The 24,443-nt window shown below is 38.9% G+C and overlaps 1 protein-coding gene across 2 annotated transcripts in view; it reads left to right on the top strand.

Moving 5' to 3' along the window:
- Window positions 1–24,443, top strand: part of si:dkey-71h2.2 (low density lipoprotein receptor adapter protein 1-B) — a 97,866-nt gene that overhangs the window by 42,558 nt on the left and 30,865 nt on the right. For both annotated transcript variants that reach the window (XM_007903259.2, XM_007903262.2), the window contains exons 2-3: window positions 6,072–6,214; window positions 12,697–12,809. In XM_007903259.2, coding sequence (XP_007901450.1) covers window positions 6,072–6,214; window positions 12,697–12,809 — 256 coding nt within the window. The remainder of the gene's footprint in view (window positions 1–6,071; window positions 6,215–12,696; window positions 12,810–24,443) is intronic.

Here is a 24,443-nt window from a genome sequence, read left to right as displayed (position 1 = left end):
TTGGGGTTCATTTCTAGATAGGTTATACCTTTCATGAAAGGCTGAACAACCTTGGACTCTTCTCTTGAAAAGAGAAGGTGAGGAGTGACCTAATAGAGGTCTTTAAAATTATGTAAGGTTTTGTTAGGGTAGTCATAGAGAAGATGTTTTCACTTGTGGGAAAGACCAAAACCAGGAGCCATAAATATTAAATAGTCATCATTATATCAAATAAGAAAGTCAGAAGAAACGCCTTTCCCGAGAGTGGTGGGAATGTGGAACTTGCTACCACCAGGAGTAGTTGAGGTAAATAGTATAGATGCATTTAAGGGGAAGCTGGACAAGTACATGAACGAGAAACGAATAGAAGGTTTTGCTGATAGGCTTAGTTGAGAAAGGGCAGGAGGAGGCTCATGTGGAGCAAAAACGCCGGCATAGACCAGTTGGGTTTCTGTGTTGTATATTCTATTTCATTCTATGTTACAGACACTAAAAAGGTTTTCTTTATCCAGAGAGTAATTAATGACTGGAACAGATTGCCAGGAAGGATGGTTGAGGCCAAGACACAGGAACTCTAAGAAACAGCTCGATGCTATGATGAGCTGTTCTGGGGATTAAATACACGTGTTCAGAAAATGCTCAGGTGTGGGGTGAGGTTGCTAACAAGAATGCTGGGAGATTTGTTCTGAATGCCGACTCAGCAGGAACTGGAGGAGAGGATGTGAGCACAAATGCTCCACTTCCCAGAATGTTTCAGAAAGGGCATATTTTTATAATACGTTTTCATATAAAAAAAAACTCAAACTCTCTTCACAAGTAATTATCAACAATTATTGTAGGCAAAACGCAACAGCTATTTTCAGCACAACAATTTCACGCAAGCAGCCATAAGGTGATTGACCAATTAATCTGGAGTTTTTTTGGCGAGGACACCAGGAGAAATTGCCTTCTCTTTTAGAATAGTTCCATGGGACCCTTAATATTATTAAATATTCACTGCAGCACAAGAGTGTCAGCCTGGACTATGAATAAGGGTCCCGAGATGAAGCTTAAACCAACAACCTTCTTAGCCAAAGCCAAGATTATTACATGATGGTGGAGAATACTGAGTCTGATACTGCACTCACATGTCATATGTGTGAATTACACACAAGATTGAAGGAGTAATTAGAGAAAAAGAAGTTCCAAATATGTCTTATGTGGAATTGAAATACTGGGGATTGAAAAGAGCATGGTGAAAATCTTTCAAATTAATAATTCATATCTCAAGAAACGATTGCAAGGTTGAGTTTAATGGCTGAAGAGCTCCTATGACTGTGAGTAAACAGAAGGAAATCTTTATATAGTGGAGAGTATTATGACTGTATGCACTAGAGTGAGTACAGTAAAAGTCTTACCTTTACAAATTATAAAATTGCCTATGTTGAATATGCACCTGAGTCCACGACTGTTATTGGGACACTGCTGTGCGCAATTGGCAGCTACGTTTTGCCCACAAAATATACAGTCAATTCACTTTAGAATATACTTCGTTAAGCGCTTTGAGACGTCTGGAAGACGTGATAAGGCACTATATCAAATGCAAGGATTATTATTATTATCATTCAGTTTCCTATCAAAACCACTTAGATTTATCATCTCCTAACTTCTAATGCCTCGCCCCTATCCACCATTACTCCCACACTTATCTGCTGCACTGAATCGCGGGAAATTACTTATTGGCTGGTCTTGATCCATCGATGCATGAGCAGAAGAATTTCATTTCCCACGATTCAATGTGATTCCAATGCATGCTCACTTACTGGCTGCAGTGACAAAGTATTACATATGCATTTACTGCCTTCAATGAATTATGCATGCGCATTGTAGATTATTGATGAATTCAGATTTATTCAATTTATATAAGATTGCCTGGAACTTGGACTTCCCGAAAGTCATATTAAATGTTATGGTCCTGACTGATATGATTTATATGAGTTTGACTGTATAACCATGGAGTAGGATCCCAGGTTACAGTTTTGCTGAGAGAATTTAAAAGTAGGGATTTTTCAACCGGAGAAGTGAAGATTGAGGAGGTATCCCTCATAGAGGTTTTCAAGGTTTTACCAAGGTTTTGGTAAGTCAGCAACAAGACAGAGTAAATTATCACTAGAGGACTAAAGGGGGTGTTAGAAGAATGTTTTTTGCAGTGTGCAGAATATAGAATGCCTTACCATAAATAGATGTTGAAGTGGGTCTATTACAGCATTCAAAAGGGAATTGCATAAATACTTGAAGAAAACAAATATTACATGGTATGGGGAAAAAGCAGGGAAATAGGGTTAGAGTAGATGGCTCCAGTGGAGGAGCTAGCACCAGAACAGATCCTGTGCCGTAAAGATTATAAAATTGTGTGATTGTGGGTAATACTTCAAGTCTGACCTATAGTCATACTGTACCAACAGAAACACTCAGGAGAAAAATCGAGGCAGCTCTTATAGAATAATAGATTCATAGAATCTTACAGCACAGAAGGAGGCCTTTCAGCCCATTTTGCTCTTTGAAACAGCTATCCAAATAGTCCCACTCTCCCACTCTTACCCCATGGACCTGCATTTTTTTTCCTTTTTAAGTACCTATCTAAATTTCTTTTGAAAGCTACTATCGAATCTACTTCCACCACCTTTCAGGCAGTGCATTCCAGACCGTAACAACTCTCTGGATAAAAAAAATGCTCTTGATTTCTATTTTTTTACAAAAAAAACTTTATATGTTTCCATATCGGAGACAATGACTCCTCCAAAAACTGCTGAGAATTTGTTTTATTCCAGAAACAGAACTGATTGAAATGTTTTACTTCACACGAAAGAGTTATTTTTTTCAAAGCACTCCTCGCTCTCCGGAGAGGAAGGCCATCCTGGGAACAGATCGAATTGTTGAATTTAATTAGAAAAGACATGTGTGAGTGCGTGTGAATATAGCCCCGAAGCCTTGCACCAGCAGGAGATATGTTTGGGAAAGAAAGCATCCATCTCTATTTTGTTTAACTCGTTTTAGGATATGAATAATCCGTAAAAGGAGGACAAGTGGGAGAAATACAATATGTTTTCCTGCAATGCATTCTTTTATGAGAACTAAAATCCTCCATAGTTTGAATAATGAATGTTCGTGCATATTTTCAAGGAAAAACATGTGTAATGATGATTTGGGGGTCTGAACCTGTACCATTTTTATAGTGGTTAAACATTCTTTGAATAATGTTTAGAAAAGGCTGCTCCTGTCTATCTTTAAAGTCAAATACATTGTAAAATAACAGTAACATTTCCAAATAATTAAAATTAAGTAAATTATCACAAAAAATGGTGCTTATTTAAAAAAAAACCTTCCCTGTGCCTTTCAAGAGAGTATTATACATTAGTCTGTTGTGCATACAACCATCTGTGCTGCATTATTGTTGGTGCTGTAAATAATAAATTGCTTTTGGTTCTGATCTCAATGCTTTATAAATGATTGCAGAAATGTCATTTCAATAGCTGAAATGTCAGCGTTGCTTTATATTCAATAACATAAGGTTAATTCAGACCTGTCAAATTATACCTGGATTGTTACTGATCATCTGCAGGCGTTTGAAACTTTCAGCAAATTGAAATCCTGCTGAAATCAGTTGTTCATTAATTTTATTTGGCAACACTGAAATTGCTGTTTTCAAACTCTTGCATGCACGAAAGGGTTGAGAAATCCATCCACCTCCTCTTCTTTCTTGCTCAGCATCCAACTCTGCCATCTTATACCACTCCGAGAGGCTATCCTGCATCAAGGAAGCTATATAAATCCGAGTTGTTGTTTCAAGTGAACTGTATGTTGAGACAATTACCCTGGTTTGTAAGTACAGTAGATAGAAAGGAGCACATTGCCAGTAACATGCTCATAACTGGGCTTTACATTCAGAAACCCTGGGGAAGTCCCGAAGCCCATCACAGTGTGGTGCTATGAATATTACTTAAATATAATATATTTCTATTTATATATTATATTTAAGTGGTTAGAGCAGTCGCCTTGCAAGCGAATCACCTGGGTTCAATTCCAGGCAGGGCGAAACCCTGGGCAAGTTTCCTTACTCCACACACCTAATAATAATCCCTCCAAAAACAAAAAACAATAATAAATTGGACATTTTCAATCCACGACTGTTTGTGGGACACTGCTGTGCGCAATTGGCTGCTGCGTTTTGCCCACAAATATATAGTCAATTCACTTTGCAGTATATTCTGTGAAGCGCTTTGAGACATCTAGAAGACGTGAAAAGCCCTATATCAAATGCAAGGATTATTATTATTATTAAAACTAGAATTTAAATATAATTAAGAAAACCGAAAGCAGGAACTCAATTCACCTCCTTAGTGCTGTCACTTCTATTAAGTAGAAACATGGTACTTAAGGTACTGTGGCGGGCAACTATAAAATAAAATACACTGCAGAACAAAGAGGAGTATTACCAGAAGTGAAAATTGGTGAGAAAGACAGTGGATAAGTGTTAGAGAATGAACCTTCGCCAAAGCATTGTGTTTTGGCTGGTGGAAGTGCATAACAAAGATATGGTGTGTGGTTGTGGTCGATATGGAACCTGGAAGGAAAGACATAGTTTAGTTGAATTTACAATGGTCACATTTTCAATAGTTTCATATATATAAAACAGAGTAAGGTATGGTTTTCTGAGACTCACAATGGTAGTTTTGGAGGCAGTTTCTATGGATGGGGCAGGATTACAAGGACTCATAAACTTAACATCAAAGCCAAGACAGATAGGACTGAGATGAGGAAACATTTTTTTTCACACAGGGTTGATAAGTTTGTGAAGATGTCAATTAATCCAGCCCCAGACAGCTGGACATTGTTTTGGTTAGCCGGGGATCTGACACACACGGAAACGCATCACCATGCTTAAAGTATCCAACCTAAACTGAGATTTCCATGCATCCCACCTACCCATAGATATTCTAGAGATAGATTGTTGGAATGGAACATGCACTCTCTTCCTGGAGGAGCTCATTCTGCTCACCTAATTCTGGAAAGTATTAGGTGCAGGTTAGCAAGAGCCAAGGCTTAGGGACTCCAGAGTGTGTGTTGGGATACTGCTGGAGTCTCATCAGCTAAAACCGCATAGCTTGCCATCAGCACTATTTGGCAAACTTGTTCACTGCTTGCTGTGGCATTACTATATAATGTGTAAAGAGAGATAGACAGATACATGGGTGGTAGTAGTATTACGAAGTATGATAAAAGGGCGGGGTGGATTAAAACGTTTATTAAACTATAATAAACTAGTGAAACAGGTTTGGTGAGCTGAATGCCTCCTCCCGTTCCTATTTTCCCAAACTACATGACATGTGTTGAAGAGTACACTTGGAAGAATAGATTTTTTTTAAACCCTATTAAGGTTGTATTATAGCAGCCTTTTAAGTTATATGTAATTCATCCGTGAAAGAGTGTCATCTCAATACTCGGCTATACTTGGCTATAAAGGAAATAATGAGTTAACTGCTTATTGATAAATTTACTAACCTTTGAGTTCTGCATTGGGTATTTTCCATTAAGAGTGCACAACCAAGGTCAATTCAAATTTACCAATTAGCCACGAATGTCAGGTCAATGTTGTAACCAAATGATTGCTTCAGGTCACAATTGACTGTTTATACAGCTGACTTTGTACATAGATGGTGTCAAGGGTTCTGTTATGTTTCCCATAACCATTAGCTTGAACAGCATAGAGGAAACATGCCATAGAACCATACAAATGTAAGACACAATAAGAGGTCATTTTGTTCATGTTGGTGTTTGCTCCTCCAAGGAGCCAACTACCATAATCTCAATTTCTGCTCTTTCCATGTGGCCTCTAATCAGGTGTTTTCTAGATTCTCTTTTAAATGCTCCATCTATTCTGCCCATACTCATGTTCAGTTAGATCCTTGGTCCTGCAGTAGCTGCCGATGACATCGAGGGATTTGTTTCCAAATTGTGTTAACTTCTGTGCACAATTGAGATTTTTCTCTTCCAGAGAAGATATTTCACCATATTCATGAATTAACCATCTTCACTTCCTCTGTTAACTCCAGAGCTGCCAGAGAACTGGACCGACACAAAAGAGTCTCTACAGGAAGGGATGGTCTTCCACGTGAAGTACCTCGGGATGACTCTGGTGGAACAACCAAAAGGAGAAGAGATGGCGTCTGCAGCCATCAGGCGGATAGTTACCATGGTAACAGTGTACTTAAAAACCTGACATTTTGCTATTGCTTCATGCTGCTTCACAGTAACACATTTTGTAGTGACAAAGAAAACTTGTGTATCTCTGGCTCCAGGATTGAGTTATGATTGCACTCTATCCACTTGCATGTGAGAAAACTGTAACGCCACAAGTAATCATTTTTCATAGACTTTAGAATATTAACAATCCTAAAACAGTGCCGTGCACTGATTCTGGTCATAACTTTTATGTACATCAATAGTTAAAAGAAAACTTTAGAGTGAGATTACAGTGAAATTATAATAAAAGTCCTTGCATTTGATATAACGCTTTCCACATCTTCCAGACGTCTCAAAGTGCTTCACAGAATATACTGTAAAGAGAATTGACTGTATATTTGTGGGCGAAATGCAGCAGCCAATTGTGCTCAGCAGTGTCCCATAAACAGTTGTGGATTGAGTAACCAAATTATTATTTTGTTTGCGGAATTATTATCCCCGGAAAAGCGATTCACCAATCGACTATCCATGGGGTTCCTACTTACTGCTAGGTAAACAGAGGCGTGTGGAGTAAGGAGACATGCCCAACATTTTGCCTTGCTGGGAATAGAACCAATGTCTCTCACTTGCGAGGCGAGTGCTCTAACCACTGAGCTACAAGACTCCACTGTAGGACATTATGTCAAAATATCTCATAGCACTCATTCATGATGTGACTATAGGCTAAAACATCAGCTGCTGCAGAAAAGTCCCACAGCCTAGAAATGAACAAACAATTAATCTGGAGGATTGTTGGCCAAGACACTGGGAGAAACTCTTCTCTTTTCAAATAGTGTCATAAATTCTTTAACATTCACATGAGCCAATAAAAATGTGTGGAAATATTTGCCAAAATTGCAGGGCATTTGACACGTTTTTCCGGAAAAATACGGCGGATTTGGTGAATTTTGCGGATAAATGATTGGTGCTATTGAGAGACGCATTTTGTGAAGGTTTGTAGCGGAGGGGTGTGTTTGTAGCTCATTTTTAGCAGAGGAGGGCATTTGTAGTGGATTCCGCAGAAAAGGGCAGCTACACTTTTCTATTGATCCAGACATTCACCTAAACAGACACGTGGGTTGTCCGGTAACAATACAATACAATTTACATTAATATATAGCACCTTTCAGGTTGGGAGGACATCTCAAAGCATTTGAAGTTTAACATCTCATTCTACAGGGCTGCATCTCCAACAAAGGAGTATTGTAACGGAGTGTTAGCCTAGACTTAAACTCAAGACCCGGTCTGAGACGTTAACACACAACTTTCTGGGCCTGAAATGAAAATGTTAGAAAGAAAAAGGAAATTAAAGTGCTTTCCTCCCAACATGAAAGGCACTATGCAAATGTAAATTGGATTGTATAAACATTGTATCCTACCTGTTTAAGAATATTTTCATTGCTTGAACAACATCATCTGCTTTCCACCAAAGTTCTATCTATCTAATTCCAGTTTCACTTTGAAAAAAATGTTTACATAAATTGAGCAAGGTTGACCCCAATTGTCTGATCACACAGACAGGTTACTTACCTTGAAAGACATGAGGGAGGGAGCAAGTCAGAGGGATTTACAGCTATGCAAGCTGGAGCTCAAGTAGCACTTTACAGGAAGATGGCATTGTTAAGTGGCACATCACACAAGAAAAAGTGGTTTGGGATATAATATGCCTTCAGGAAACACCATGAACATCACGCTAATTTGGCTGGGACCAGAAATCTCATCAGAGACAAGTTCTCCTGCATCAGGATGACAAATGTGGGATTCCCTGCTGGAGAGGAACTCTGCGTTCGGACACACTCTCTCGTGTCAGGTGTCATTTAAGCTGCCTTTTATTTAACTGCATACCCTTACTCAAACCCAAGAGGGGAAGGGGTGTTTTACATATTTTGTTATCTGTGGCTTTCATTTTTACTAATTACGATGGAATAAATGCAGGGTTTAATTTGGGAAACGCAGAACATGCTTTTAATGTTTCATTATAGAAGTATGGGATGTTTGCGATATGGTGGAAAAGGAACCAGGTAATTCATTAGAGGGAGAGAAAGAGATTGAGAGAGAAAGAGGGAGCAATTTTGGTTGTTATAATAATCCTTGCAATTGATACAATATATTTCATGTGGAGGAAGACATCGCCAAGCACTTCATAGGATTTACTCTAAAGTGTCATGACTATATTCTGTTGGTGAACGCAGCAGCAAATTTGCACACAGCAATGTCTCACAAACAGCAATGATGTGAATGACTAGTTTTATTTGGTGGATAGTTGGGCAGGACAATGCCCTACTGTCTTCAAATTGTTTTACGTGTCAAAGTTCACGTGAATAGGCAGACAGGAATTATAGTTTATTCTAAAACAGGTCCTAGCCGACAGTCAATGACTAGTATTAGGGTTATGAATCAGCCTGGCTATGGTATTGTGTTTTGTTTACATTGCTTGTGTGATATACGTTGAAATTAATGGAAGGTTTTACTTGAAATATATTGTTGGGGAATAACTGTTGTAACTTGCCTCAAACGTTGCAGCAAGGTAATTTCTGTAATTTATCACCACTGGGTTATATGACTGGGAATTCCTTTCAAAAATCACATTTTTCAGGCAATTCATTGCAGTTTACACAACAGCAGATAGAGATGTTTGGCTAAGCACTTTAAGATGCTATTCTCCAAGTCGTTGTTCTTTTGGAACTGTGCATTTGCAATGCAGATAAAAATATTCAAACATAAATAATAATTTTCTTACCTAAAGATGTCTGTACTTAGTCACCACAGTTACAATACAATTTGTACTTACATAGCGCCTTTCACATCAGTATGACAAAAAAGGACATCCAAAAGCACTTAAACAATATAGGCAATTAAAGTAGTTCAAGATTCATTTTATCGAATTAATTTTTCTCATTCTCCCAGTGCCAAAGAAGGTTCTGCAGGGACAAGAAAAAAAGGTTGTTCCAAATAGAGAGTATTAGCCTAGTTTTTCATCATTGGTCTAAATTTCTGTCAGGCAATCTCAAAACCCTAAAACAAAAAATAGGGTTCAAAAGGCCCTTAATCAGTAAAACTGCATCATAAATAATGATCCATGCATTTGGTATAGTGATTTTCATGTCAGGAGACAGTGCCAAATCACTTCACAGGATTTACTGTAAAATGTAGTATGTTTGTAGGCTGCTAATAATTAAGTGAATGACCAGTTTTATCTGTGGTAATAATTAGCCAGGATCTTGGGAGAAACTCCTTGTTTTTTAATAATGCTGTGGGACTTAATCTCCCTCTGAATAGACAGAGGGGACCTTGGTATAATGTCTGAAGGATATCACCTCCAAAAATGCAGTGCTCCCCTAGTACTACAATAGAATGTCAGCCTAGACTACAAGTTCCAAGTGCCAATGTGGGGTTTGAATAAACAATCTGCTGACTAAGAAGCAAGAGTGTCACCAACTGAGACAGACTGACATCTGCTACTCTTGCCAGAGAAAGTGCCTCAAGGCTTAAATGTGTCTCCTGTGTGGAACCCCATATGTCACCGACCTGCAAGAACTGTGTCACCAAGGTAACCTTGTGTCAGAGCACAGTTTTTGTCAGTCCAATTTGATGTAGCAAGGTTCCTGCAGGAACTGCTCTTCGTATCTCAAGGCACTATTTAAGCTTTGGTTTTCCTGTTTGAGTGCTTGTTTAGCCACAGTTCCCTACCTCGGATGTCAACTTAGTTCTTTGAAATATGACATTGATAGGACGTTATTTAGTAAACAATGCCTACAGAATACCAACTGTATTTTTAACCACTGCAGCCCAACTATTCTGTCAAAAACTGGGAAAAGATTTTCACTCCCATGTCCAGTCAATAATTATTGACTGGTTTGACAGCAATTTTAGCCAGCGTGAAATTGTCACCAATGATAATTACCCTATCACATAATGCACTTTCCTGCATAGTTTTTAATTAATTCCTTGTTATACCACCTATTATACATTTACTCTGTAATTCCTTATTATTTTGATTTGCTGCATCATCATGCTTGCAAAACATGGGAAATGTATACCATAATACCTCAGACTAAACACCATGGAGAGACTGCCTTGAAATAAAATGCAGGCTTCCAAATGCCGCAGCGTGTGAGAATATGTAAATAGCTACACTGGATAGAATTAAAATGATTATGGCAACCTAAAAAATACATTTGTTTTGTGAATTTTCCTCTGAGATAGTGTTTCAATTATGCCAGCTGGCATCATGGAATGTCCTGTGAGAATTCAAAGTTCTGTTCCACTTTGTGTATAATGAGTTGTTTGCTGCTAAAATCTGCTTATTATCAATACTGTACACTTCAACTGATTCACTGCAAAGAACTGCTGTATCGAGAGTAGTGGCAATTAAAGTACCGTGACTACGAAGCAGAGAACCAACCAGCAAATTCTTACTGTAATATTCAAGTATTTATTCTGGCCTTAAATAATGTTTAGATACCAAAAGTAATATTTTCTGCTGTCCAATTTATTTCTACACAAAATGGAGGGTTGGCCTGAGAAACATCTAGGTATCTTCAGGAATCATTTATTAGAAATGCTTTGGTGAATTTTACAATTTAGACCCCGGTTTATGCAATCTGTGATTTTGTGGCTTCCACAGCACAGCTCCTGTTAATACAGTCCCCGTTATATCATGACACAATCCCTGTTTTATCATAACATATCTCTTGGGACATCATGAACAAATAATCTTGTTCCCCCTCATGAGATCACAGCAAAGTTACTATGCAAAATATCTGCTCCCAGTCTGCCTGCAGATAGTACTGAAGAATGAAACAGGATAAAAGGGTACGGGTGAAAGACAAACCCAGTAAATACAGATCCCCCTTCATAAAAGTTAAGATTGTGCGTCAATTCACTTTAAATTCAAGATTTGACAAAATTATCACAAAGTAGCACCATGTGAAGAAAATGCACATATATGACTAATCGAATTGGAGACAAAAATCTGGCGTGGTTTCTATGCACCATGCGATTTTTCATTCAATGCTGACAATCTCTTTGCAGAATAATGAAACTGACTGCTACAATCCGCATTACATATTACGAAGAATTTGACACCATACAATGTGATAGCAAATTGGACTGCTGCAAACGTTTCAAGCAGGATTTATTTTGAAAGTTCTTTTGAAGGGCACAGGCTTCATTTAGAATCATTTGAATGAAGATCCCATCATGTGCATTTTTCAAAACGCTTTGATTATACACCATGCCTGAGTTTCAGCCCCCAACCCTTGCCATGCAAATGTTCTTAAATTGAAATCCTCACCGTCCAGAAACAACCGATGATTGTGCACCTGAAACATGTCATTGCTTTATTTATGCATCGCATTTCTTTCTGCACTTTCTGGCTAATAACGAGTTAAATAGAGATCAAAGTGATGGCTTAGAACTAATTAATATGCCTAAAATGCTCCTTGTTGATAATCCCGTAGTTGAGCAAGCTATAACTGATAATATTGTGGTTAATAGTGCTAAGCCTTACAGTTCTGTAGTTGATAGGACTGAAGTTGATAGTACTGTAGTTGCTAGTGTGTTGATAGTACCATGTTTGGTAGTGCTATAGCTGAGAATACTGTGGCTGGAATAGCTATAGTTGAGAGTACTGTGGTTAGTAGTGTTATGGTTCAGAGTACTGTGGGTGGTCATGTCATCTTTTTAGCCCAGGAATTTAAATGGTTGACTTTTGGGTCATTGAGTTACAGGACTTTGGAGTTAGAGCACTCGCTTTGCAAGCGGGAGACCTGGGTTCTATTCCTGGCAGGGCGAAATGTTGGGCAAGTTGCCTTACTCCACATGCCTCTGTTTATCTAGCAGTAAGTAGGAACCCAGTTGTCAGTTGATTGGTGGATTGCTTTTCTGGGATAATAATCCCTAAAAATAAATATAATAATTTGGTCACTCAATCCACGACTGTCTGTGGGACACTGCTGTGCGCAATTGGCTGCCACGTTTCGCTCACAAATATACAATCAATTCACTTTGCAGTGAAACGCTTTGAGATGTTTAGAAGACGTGAAAAGTGCTATATCAAATGCAAGGATTATTATTATCACTTCCTGCTTTGCGCATGTCCAGCTAACAGGAAGTGATGTTGGTAACAACATAATGACCATTTTAGCACAATAAGTTGATCATGCACACAGGCGCGGTAAATGGGATCACACCGCAACTATGTTATCATCGAGTTCACATAATAAAACAGCTCAAGAATTTAAGGTTATTTTTGGTTCTTTAGCAAGGCTATTTAAACCTTATTAAGTCATCATCTTTTGTAGCACAAAAAAAGTTCAAAATTATAATTTATAATTATAACTGGAATAACTACATATGAAAACACTAACCAGAAAGTTAGGAGAATTATATTACTTACTGTCAGCCTATGTATGTACTGTTAAAGTAACTAAACTATTTTAATTTAACTCTTAGGCAAAAGCAAGCGGGAAGAAATTCCGTAAGGTTACTCTAACCATTTCTCCTCGGGGGATTCTATTGAATGACACAATAACGAATGGACTGGTAGAAAATGTCTCCATATACAGGTACAGTACTTAAGAAAACAAACTAAATTCTTTAAAAGGGTTTATTTTTATTCTTCTTACATTTTCATCTTTGCAGATGCTGAGCTGATTTACAGTACAGTATATCACAGTATACTTAGGTTCAAATTCTAGTTGTTTCGTATTTTATTTGTAAGACATTACAACAACAAGATTACATTTGTATAGAGCCTTTCAAGTCGGGAGGACATCCCAAGGTGCTGGACAGTGTACAGCATTTCAGACCCAAGCTGGGGTCAGGGGGGGAGAAGGGAGGGCAGGGGAAGGGGGGTGGCTGATGGAATGGTCGAAGAGGAGGGTCTTGAGGCGGGACTTGAAGGAGGCTAAGGAGGGAGTGAGGCGGAGTGATTGGGGGATGGAATTCCAGAGGTTGGGGGCAGAGTGGCTGAAGGCTCTCCCGGCAATGGTGGGGCAGGTGGGTCGGGGACGTGGAGCAGGCCAGAGCCAGCTGAGCGGAGGGAGCAGGCGGGTTGGTAGAGGGTTAAGAGGTCGCAGAGGTAGGGTGCGGCGAAGCCATGGAAGGCTTTGTAGGTGAGGGTTAGGATCTTGAACTGGATCCTCTGAAGGATAGGGAGCCAATGAAGTCGGGCGAGAATGGGGAAGATGGGGTCACGGAGTTTGGTGCGGGAGAGGACACGGGCTGCAGAGTTCTGGATTATCTGTAGCCTGTGGAGGTAGGAGTTGGGAAGGCCGACAAACAGGGCATTTGCATAGTCGAGCCTGGAGGTGATGAAGGCATGAACAAGAGTTTCAGCGACCTGAGGAGTGAGGTAGTGGCGTAGTCAGGCGATGTTACGGAGGTGAGGGAAGGCAGAGCGGGTCATGACTACTTCATTGCTGAAGTCTGTCTGATCTGTTTGCGGGATATTTTCAGCCTTTTGTAATAGAGTTTGAATTTATGGCTGAAAATTGTCCTATTTTCCCAATAATGTGACCTTTGTTTCGACAACAAGTTTGAAGTGCATGATGCCTAACAAAAACTGCAGGGAAAAGAAGATCGTCCTAGTAACCTTGATTCACATAAAAAGTGCTGAGTTTCTCATTGATGCGGAATGAACGGGAAGCGTTTTGCAAAAGGAAAGTGGCTAGAAGCACATTCTAGTGCCTGGGTATCAATTCATTGGGGTCACTTTAAATGCCACCTGAACAGTGTTGTTCCTTTTTGGAAAGCGAAGAATTTTAGTCCTAACTGTGGATATTATCGAAACTGGCCATTTTGCAGAGGGCAAAAATATTGTGGTTTCAAAACTGTCACAGAGGGGCTGAAGGGCTATGGGGATAAGACGGGGCAGTGAGATTGAAGGGACCTCTTTGCTTTGTAAGCCGGTGCAGACTTGATGGGCTAAAGCCTCCTTCTGTGCTGTAGATTTCTATGTTTCTATATTAGATATACACTACTGTGTATTTACCACATGCTATGTAACAAACTAGGGAAGCTTTACTCTGCATCATTTTGTTTGCTTTTCTAATGCTCAAAACTGTTTCAAACCATGGATTCTACATAATGTTCACTTTAACTACCTTTAAATGTTGGACTGCTTACTTGGAGCAAGACAAAGTAGGAGCAAATAACAAATTAATGGTCAGATCTGACATGGGTACCCTTCCTTACCTTCAGTCTGCTCCACATTCCCCACCCCAACCATCGGTGGCCGGGTCTTCAGCCTCTCAGCCCTTAGGCTCTGGAACTCTATCCCCCAGTGCCTTCGCCTTGCCTCCTCCCTTTCCTCCTGCAAGGCCGGTCTCAAGACCTTTCTCTTTGACCGTGCCTTCAGCTCCCCTCTCGACTCTCTAACCCCTCCTCGCTCCCTCCCTTCCCTCCCCTCACCCTGACCATTTCCCCCCTGCTCGGGTCCTGACCCAACTGTACAATGCCTTGGGACGTCCTCCCGACGTGAAAGGCGCTCTATAAATGGAATCTTGTTGTTGTTGTTGTTCAGTGTTTTCCAACTAATTCCATGGCTTTCAGAGGTAACCATTGATTCATGGAACTTTATGCCTTAAGCAAGCACTCTGAAAGCCATGGCATTAGTTAGAAGAACTTAAAGGGCAAAACAACAACAATAACACAACAACAAAATTACATTTATGGAGTGCCTTTCACATCGGGAGGCATCCCAAGGCGCTGAAAAATAAGGTAAGATATCCAGGAAACCACCTTTGAAATGATGACTGATTGTCAATTGGTGGCAAGACCTGGCTTTGTGATGTGTCATGTAGCACTGTGCAAGGCATTCATAATAACTTCAAAGCTCCTTCGATCAAAGACTTTCTTCAAGTCTGCTGAGTCCCTATTACAGTGGTTTTCTTCTCATCAACCACCTCAGGCAACAACACTTGTTAGGGAACTCCATAATTTTTTATTTTAAAAGCTGGCTGGGAAAGTTTGTCCATTCCATGGTTGGGAAATAGATTTAGCCTGGAGTAGAATAATGTCAGCACTATTTGAATTTTGAGTTCTTCTTACCTTCAGCTTCTTTCATCCAAATCAAATTGCTTTGGAAGGTCACATTTGCCAAATCGTTTCTTATTTGACCTGCAAATAAAGCAGGTCCAAGGGCTCATCCATCTTTCATACCAAAGAGCAGAGTTTGATTTATCACAGCACAGACATTTGATCTGCGAACTCACATTACTTCCATTGAAAGGAAAAGGTGACCTAATAGATATGGACAGATGATTAAGCTTTTACCTGAATAGGATAAGACATTAAGATAGATAGATTAGGGATGATTCTCCAAAGGTTGGTACACTTATGGAATTTGGTGGGCTTGATCTGTATTCCTTTAATGGAATAATGTTTCTATTGTTCAGGATTGAATGCTTGTTGCAACTACTCCTTATATTAAGCACCACAGTTACATAGGATTTGGAGTATAGATGATCCATGTCAGATCCGGTATTGAATAAAACTGAATTTTTTGACTTTTTGTTTTATTAAGCACTGCACATTTGTATAGTGCCTTTCACGTCAGGAGGACGTCCCAAGACGTGTGTGTGTTGAATATTTCAGACTAAAACTTTGAAGTGGTTGCTTAAAGCCTGCGCTCCTCTGCATTACAAGAATTGTACACCAATTTTAAAAAGATCCTCTGAAAGAAATTGAAATTAATGTTTTAATCATATTACTATATTTCTGCATGCGTCTCAACAGTTTCCTATGCAGCTGTGAATTAAAAGCCAAGGATCTACAACACTCAGTATTGGAAAAATCACACATGAAATTAGATGGACAAAGTAGAAGATCCCTCTTGCAACATAACCTGTGCTTTCCCTCAGATAAGTACTGTGGGATCACTTTATCATTGTGAAAGTAGGTCTGATCTGTGGAATCACTTTCTCATTGCTAGAGAAGACTTAACCTGTGTGGGATTCAATTTTATCATTGCCAGAGTTGGCCGAGACTGTGTATTTTTCACAGATAAGTAATGTGGGATCCGATTATCATTGCCAGGGAAGTAGCAAGCTATAAGTTTATGAATTTCAACATGAGAAATATTAAAGTAAGAGCAGCTCAGATCAGAAAAGCTTTTTCTCTCAAGTTTAAACCCAATTCTATCCTTCTGTCTCCATCCTCAATTACAAGAACATTGCTGTCCTGAATGATTGCCTGTTGGACATTAATTCCTGGATGAGAGCTAACAGTCTGCAATTGAATGTTGACAAACCGAGGTTCTCCTTCTTGGCTAAGTGAGGATATTTTCACCTCTAACGCTGACAGCATCACTATACTTGGATGTACACTCCGCCTTAGTAAACTAATACAACTTCAATATCTTGTTTGACAATCAATCATCTTTTAAAAATAATACTAATACTAATAGTAATCCTTGCATTTGATATAGCACCTTATCATGTTTTCGAGACATCTCAAATCGTTTCACAGCATATACTGTAAAGTGTAGTGACTGTGCATATTGTGGGTGAAACGCTGCAGCCAATTGCGCACAGCAGTGTCCCACAAACAGCCGTGGATTGAGTGACTAAATTATTAGTATTATTTTTTTAAATACTGTGTGAGCATGAGCGGGGTAGGAAATGCACACAAACCTCAAGGTGGGGCTTGGGGGGTGTGGGCTTGGGGGGTGGGGGCTTGGGGGCTGCGGGCTTGGGGGCTTGGGGGCTGGGGGCTTGGGGGCTGGGGGCTGGGGGCTTGGGGCTGGGGCTTGGGGGCTTGGGGGGTGGGGGCTTGGGGGTGGGGGCTTGGGGGGTGGGGTGGGGTTGAAGAGAGAAAGCACAAAGATTCAGTATCTTGGCTCCTGTAGTTTTGTCCAGTAACTCACAGAAGCAGGGAGAGAGCTGGTTACAGCTGTGTGTTAATGAGGGAGAGGAGGAGGGAGGTTTAAAGATATTTAAACCAAATATCTGTGCCTTGACCCATTCAGCTTTCCCCCACCTTTGCAATATTTCTTGCCTCTGCTACTGTCTCTCCCCTTAGGCTGAGACCGTTATCTATGCGTTTATCACCTCCATGCTGATTATGCTAACTCTCTGCTCACCGGTCTTCCCTACTCTTCCCTCGCCCGGCTTACCATCAATGGTTGGGGTTTTAGCCTTTTTACTGCCAATCTCTGGAGCTCCTTCCCTGAATCCCTTCACGTTACCTCTTCGCTTGGCTCCTTCAAGGTCCATCTCAAGACCTCCTTTAACCTCACCTTTGGTCATCTTCCCACCCCACCCCCTTTGTCCCATCCCTCTTGTATCCAACCCCCAGCTCAGGTGCAACCCCTTGATTGTCCAGCATCTTGGGATGTCCTCCCAACATGAAAGGCGCTCTATAAATACATTTGTTGTTGTTATCGTTCATTACCTTGAAAACAGGTATAACAAATTCACACATTATCATCATGATATTTGCATTCTACAGCATTCAGTGTTAAAATAAATTGTGTTCCAGTACATGCCTCAGAACTATTTTGCAGCAGAATTATTCCCAGTCAATCTTTGTCAATCCAGAAACACATGTGCTATTAAGATTGCCTTGGGAGTATTCTGTTGTGAAAGGTGCTATACAAGTATAATTTGTTTGTTGTTGATGAGAGCAGCAGAGTGGCCAAGGCATAGCAAAGTCTTTGACCTTTGGACAGATTACCAATGTTCTGCAGCGCCAACAGTGAAGCAAACTTTTTATCTACTTCTGGATAATCACACAGAACAAATCTGCACAAATGGTCAAATTCTACAATTAAGTTCCTTTGTGGACAAATACATCTCAAAAGATCTGTGCAATTTTTCAAGAAGCGCTTACCTTTCCGCCAGTTGCTGAAGCTGAATATTTCACTATGATGTTCCAGAATTGAGCTTTAATATTACAATAATCCTATAATCCTTGCATTTGAAATTGTGCCTTGGTTCAGTCTAGGCCAACTCTGGCAAAGATAAAAAGATTCCACAGTACTCATCTGAGAAAATACACAGACTAATCCTTTTCTAGCTATGACAAAGTGATTCAAATGCAAGGATTATTATTATTATTCCACAGATCAGACCTACTCTGGCAATGACAAAGTGATCTCACAATACTTATTTGAGGGAAAGCGCAGGTTATGTTATAAGCGTGACCTTCTACTTTGTCCATCTGTCTTAATGGGTGATTTTTCCAATGCTGAACAGTGTAGGTCCTTGGCTTTTAATTCACAGCTGCATAGGAAGCTTTAGTATGCCATCTCAAAGGGAGTTGACCTTTTCACAAAACAATAAGTGTATCACATTATGATGAAACATCAGTAAGTATGGCCACTTTTGCTTCTTTAACTGCTTCTCACATGTGTCTAACAGATTTTAACCTCTTTGAATGTTGAAGCCTTGCCAATGGGGTAGAAAATGCTTCTCAGGAAACTGGTAGCATTACCACTGCCTCCTGCTGGGAAAAAGCACCTTGTGGTGTGAACGACCTGTGAGACCTTGGCTCCAAGGCAATCTCTGGTTAGACTGAAGGTCTTGGGAGTTGATATGACACACATGGGTTCCCTGCTGGAGATACAGTTCACGCTGTTTTTCCCAGCCGTAAGTTGTGATTATTGCTATTCATTTCCTGAGGAGTGTTTTTCAATCCCGATCAGCAAATCTTAAATTGTAATGTTTAAAAATCCATAAAGTCTTGTGCAAAATTAGCTTCTATGTCTTCTAGTGGAAAATTTAAAACATTCTTAATAGTTTTCAGTTGAGCTTAAAATGTTTCTGCAATGATATATTCCTTTAAAATATATTAATATATTTTCTTGCACAGCCATGTGTTGAATAATTAAGCTCTGAACAACTTACATGTACCACTGCAATGCATCCTTCAATATTTTATTTCAGAATCTGTTCTGCTACAGAGGCCATTGGAATGTCCATAAAGTTGTGACTTGCTCAGAAAATAATGCATAGATGACGCATGTAATTGTTGGATAACAGAACAGTTCAACAGACCATTTATGCTCTGGTTTATCATTTATTTGTGGTTTATCAAAGCAAGTATGTGTAACTGAGAAACAGTACCTTTCCCCCATTCAATCCCTCCTGCTTGTTTTCAAATAATGTCCAGAGGCTTGAACATTCTGTGAACGATGAATATAAATTAGACCAGATAGGACTCGAGTCTCGAAGGAGGCGTCACAGGCGAACTTGCAGAGGAATATGACATTTTAAATGGGTTGCAAAAGGGAAACCTAGAACAATACTTTAAAATGCACCAATATAGTAGAACAAGATGCCATAATTATGAAGAAGTTGTTATAATAATAATTATCCTTGAATTTGATATAGCGCCTTATTACACCATTGAGACATCTCAAAGCGCTTCACAGGATATCATGTAAAATGAATTGACTATTATGTGGGGAAATGTGACAGCTAATTTTCACACAGCAATGTCCCACAAACAGCCATGGAGTGAGTGGCCCAATTTTATTTGGGGGGATTGTTCGCCAGGACACTGGGAGAAACTCCCTTCTCTTTTTGAATAGTGCCACGGGGTCTTTAACGTCCAACTGAACAGGCAGATGGGACTTTGGTTTAATGTCTCATCCAAAGGAATTTTTCTTTACGCCAAGGGTAATTAGCAACAGATTGCAGGTTGAGGTGTGGCTGGGGTCAAGATACTGGACTCATTTAGAGAGCAGTTTGTTTCAGTGATGGGAAGACAGTAGGGTGGAAGTTCTGGAAGGATGAGATCAGATGGGCTAAAGGTATTTCTTGAACCAACTTTGTGATTTAGTCTTAGTGACTAAGATAAGTTTGTCTTAAAATTTTAATTTGTGGAGAATAGTGGAAAATTCTTAAATTCAGACTTAATTTGGAAGCCAATATTTTAAAAATTATAAAAAAAGTTTCCAAATTTAGAATTAATTTCTGTACTCTTTCAAAAATCTTTGATTTCCACCTTATCAACAATAACAACAAAAACTTGCATTTACATAGGCCCCTTCGGGTATCAGCGCCTTGGGACATCCTCTCGACCTGAAAGGTGCTGTACGAATGTAATTTTGTTGTTGTAGTTGTTATGGTATCTTGTCAGACAGATGAGACCTCAGTTTAACTTCTCATTTGAAGGATGGCATCTCCCAACAATGCAGTGCTCCTCCTGTATCTGAGTCTCATATTAGATAACGTGAATTCAAAGACCTGATGTGGGCCTGGAATCCAGAACCTTCTGACCTCTGGCTGCTGCGTGTTTTTTTAAATAGAATGTTTATTTGGCCTATATTGTTATTGTCTTGCAATATATTCACAGCTACCAGTTATGTTCTGGACATTGACTACTTTGTATTTTAAATATTTGATGCAAGGAACTTGTTGATGCAGAAAAAAAACACATGTATCTTTGATTTGACCAGGGAACATTATAACAATTACAGGCAGGGACAGAATAATGATCCATCTAGATTACCCATTCAATTACTCACAAGATTGTATCTTTCTTTAATCTAATAACCCTAAACTATTCATCTTATAAAAACTTGTGCTCATATGAATGCGTTTGTTATCCAATAGATCTGTCAATGACTAAACTCATTGTACCTAATGTTCTTTTGATGCACTAAACTATAATTAGTTCCCGGGTTTAACTAATGTTTTTAATGATCCTCATTGTCAATTAGAATATTAGAGAACATTCAAAAATGTTATTTGCAGTTTCTTTTTAGCATTGAATAACTAATTGAGGAAAAATAATATTAAAGGGTAGAAGAGCTTATGCCAACAAAGTGCAAAAATGTTTAAATTTTTATGATTCTGAAATAAACAATTCTATTGATCTAACATGTGAGCCAGGCTGGAAGGTAAAAATTAAAGAACAGTGTAACAACCACCAAATATTTTCTACAATGTCTATTGTCGAGTCCTGTAGCTCAGTGGTTAGAGCACTCGCTTTGCAAGCGAGAGACCTGTGTTCAATTACCGGCAGGGTGAAACCTTGGGCAAGTTTCCTTACTCCACACGGCTAATAATAATCCCTCCAAAACCAAAAACAATAATAAATTGGTCATTTTCAATCTACGACTGTTTGTGGGACATTGCTGTGTGCAATTGGCTGCCGCGTTCGCCCACAAATATACAGTCAATACACTTTACAGTGTGTTTTGTGAAGCACTTTGGGATGTCCTCCCGACGTGAAAAGCGTTATATCAAATGCAAGGATTAGTATTATTAATATTGACACTACTATTGCCCAACTGTTCTGGGTTAATTTTTTTTCTTGAGCAGTTAAATCAGACTACCTGTTCTGACAGCTTACGGAGAGACTGATATAATTTCATGCTACAACGATGATTCATTTTACACAGAATTTATCAGCGTGTCAAGAACAGATAAACCTTACATAGGCATTTAGATCTTCTCTCAAGCCACAGGAATGTAATATCCCATGTAAACTGCTTTGAGTTAGGGCACAGCAGTTTTCTATAACTTAATTCTATGAGATGTCCATATAAATGAAGACAGTGAGAAATCATGCATTGATGTGAAGTTCTGTAAGACATCTCAATGACGTGATGTGCTATATCAATTGCAAGGACCATTATTATTAATTTCTTTCATATCCTTATTCTTCAGCAATGTCAAACTTTAAGCAGTAACTATAATAAATAGCTACTTCTATTGCCCTCCCTCCAAAGTCAACACTGCCACAAAACTTGGTAAGCAATTTAATATCTTTATTGCAAGACAATGATAAGCTATAAGCAGTGAAGTTTAGAGGTTATTGAAAGTATGATTTGAAGTGATAGATTTTTGAAAGGAAGAAGAGAAGTAGCAATACAAGGTATCTTGGAAGAGATTACACTAGGCACAAGCATCATGATGCACTCACACACGCACGCACACAACCAAAATAAGAGAGCATATTTGACACCTGTTGCTTAAGCATGTCATCTTGGGGCTAACTTAGAATAATAATAATAATGCTTACATTTGGTATAGTGTATTCACGTCGGGAGGATATCCCAAAGGGCTTCACAGAATATACTGTAAATTGTAGTGACTGTATGTTTTGTGGGTGAATATCAGTTCCCTGAGAAGGATATGTCTACAATCATATCACCATTAACCTCAGATCCAGGGAATATACTTATTTTCTGAGCCCCTCTAACAGATGATGTTCCTTGAACTCAGTTAAAATATGGTGTTAATTTTATGTTTATCTTTTGCGCATTTTATAGATATGATTAAAGCGATTGTAATAAGTGGCAGCATTTGGTTTTATCTATGCTCAGTGAGCAAAAAATAATCTCTTAATCTCTTTCAATTTATTTTAGCAGATTTTGGATGTCAGTGCATGAAATTTTCCTTATTAAATAGACACGTTTGCAAAACGTGAAGAATCCTCCATTTATTTTATTGCCTGTAATATTACTGATGTACTGAATCCTTGCATCAAAATATTTATCTTCAGCCTTTCCTTACTTGTTTGAAATTTGATATGTGGCATGCAATTAATTTGTTATTTAGCGAGCTCGTTCTTAGTTATTTACATGCCCTTCCTCCAGATGCAATATTAAACCGAAGTCCCATCTGCTTGTTCATTTGGACATTAAAGATCCCATGGCACAATTCGAAAAGAGGAAAGATTTTCTCCCAGTGTGTTAGCCAACAATCCTCTAGATAAAAATTGGTCAGTGATTTCATGGCTGTTAGCAAGACATTGTGAACCAAAATACACTTTACACAGTTTACAGTAAATCCTGTGAAATTTTCTGAGGCATTTGGACAACATTAATAAGGCACAGTGACAACATTAATACTGCATTAATACTGCATTAAATGCAAGGATAATTACTTTATACGTATTTGCTGGTATTTGTTGGTATTTGCTGGTCTTCAGCATCAATAAAATACAAGATATAATGAAGAATTATTCTGGTATAGTTGTCCGGGTATGAGAATTCAGATGTAGACCTCCCTAGCCTCAGACCTGCAATAAATTGTTTCAGTTTATGACAAATTGCTTGGAGTGGCGACAACTGAACTGCACCAGTGAGTATTGAGAATGGGTTTATTCGGATTTTGTACTCTCGTTTATGGACACTTTGCCAACACCTCTGGGTTGTGAGAGATTGGGTATTTAATAATAAATGACAATCCAAACACCAGCTTCATAAATAATATTTGAGCTTTCAGGACTGATGCAACAGTGGTTGGTTGGTTTTGAAATGTACCATAACTGTGTACTGTCTGCTTTTGTATCGCATGATAGAATGCAGTTACCCATTCAATTAGTAAGCATGCTTTAACCATACACGTATATTAAGTATACCTTAAGACATATTGCAAAAGCCTCTACTCGTTATATCAAGTCAGTGCACGAGAATAGGCTCTTAAGATCGGGAACATTAAAATGTTGGGAACAAAGAGAATTATGTAACTCAACTAATGACACCAGGACATTCTAATTCTATAAGGCCATTCGGACTTCTTGATACAGATACAAATTGTTCCGCAGTTCAGGTTTTAGCATCCGTGAGATTTCAAGTGGAGCTTAAGAAGGGCATTTTATTAAAACCAGCAGCACACTGTTAGAATTTTATTAATCTAAATGTACTAATAGTTATGGCTAATTAGAAAAAATGCAGCTCAGAAGTTGGAGATTAACGAAAATATTACCAATGTGGTTTAAATCAGCTTGTTAAGAGCTTGTTAACTCTGGCCTCAACTAATGTACAATCCATTAGTACCTAATCGACAGTATTCACAGGAGGGCTGAGAAGTGCTAATTTAATCTTCTCAGTCGGCCTGAATGGTTGATTGAAATTGGTAATTTCCAAAAGACGAACATGGGCCAGATAGCAAAATTCCATCTCTCCACTGCTGTCTGTTTTCCTCAGTAGATGTATTGCAAGGTGAATTATTAGATTTGCCATAGAGGTCAAGTTCATAAATTGTGCAGAGAAGGTAAAAGTGTAGGATTGGTGAATTATAAGATTCAAAGCAATGGAAACTCAAGAGGATATTAGGTAATAGTGAAAAACCGTGCATTTGATATGGAGCCTTTCACATCAGGAGTATGTCTCTAATGTTTCACTAAACATACTACAAAGTGCAGTAACTGTATTTTGTAGGTGAACATGACAGACAATTTGCACACAGAAATGTCCCACAAACAGCCGTAAAGTGAATGATCAATTTAATTTGGGGGAT

The sequence above is a fragment of the Callorhinchus milii genome, unplaced genomic scaffold (genome assembly GCF_018977255.1).
Source record: "Callorhinchus milii isolate IMCB2004 unplaced genomic scaffold, IMCB_Cmil_1.0 Scaffold3, whole genome shotgun sequence".
Taxonomy (NCBI): domain Eukaryota; kingdom Metazoa; phylum Chordata; class Chondrichthyes; order Chimaeriformes; family Callorhinchidae; genus Callorhinchus; species Callorhinchus milii.
The sequence above is the reverse complement of the archived record's forward strand: the minus strand, read 5'-3'. Positions and strand labels throughout refer to the sequence as shown.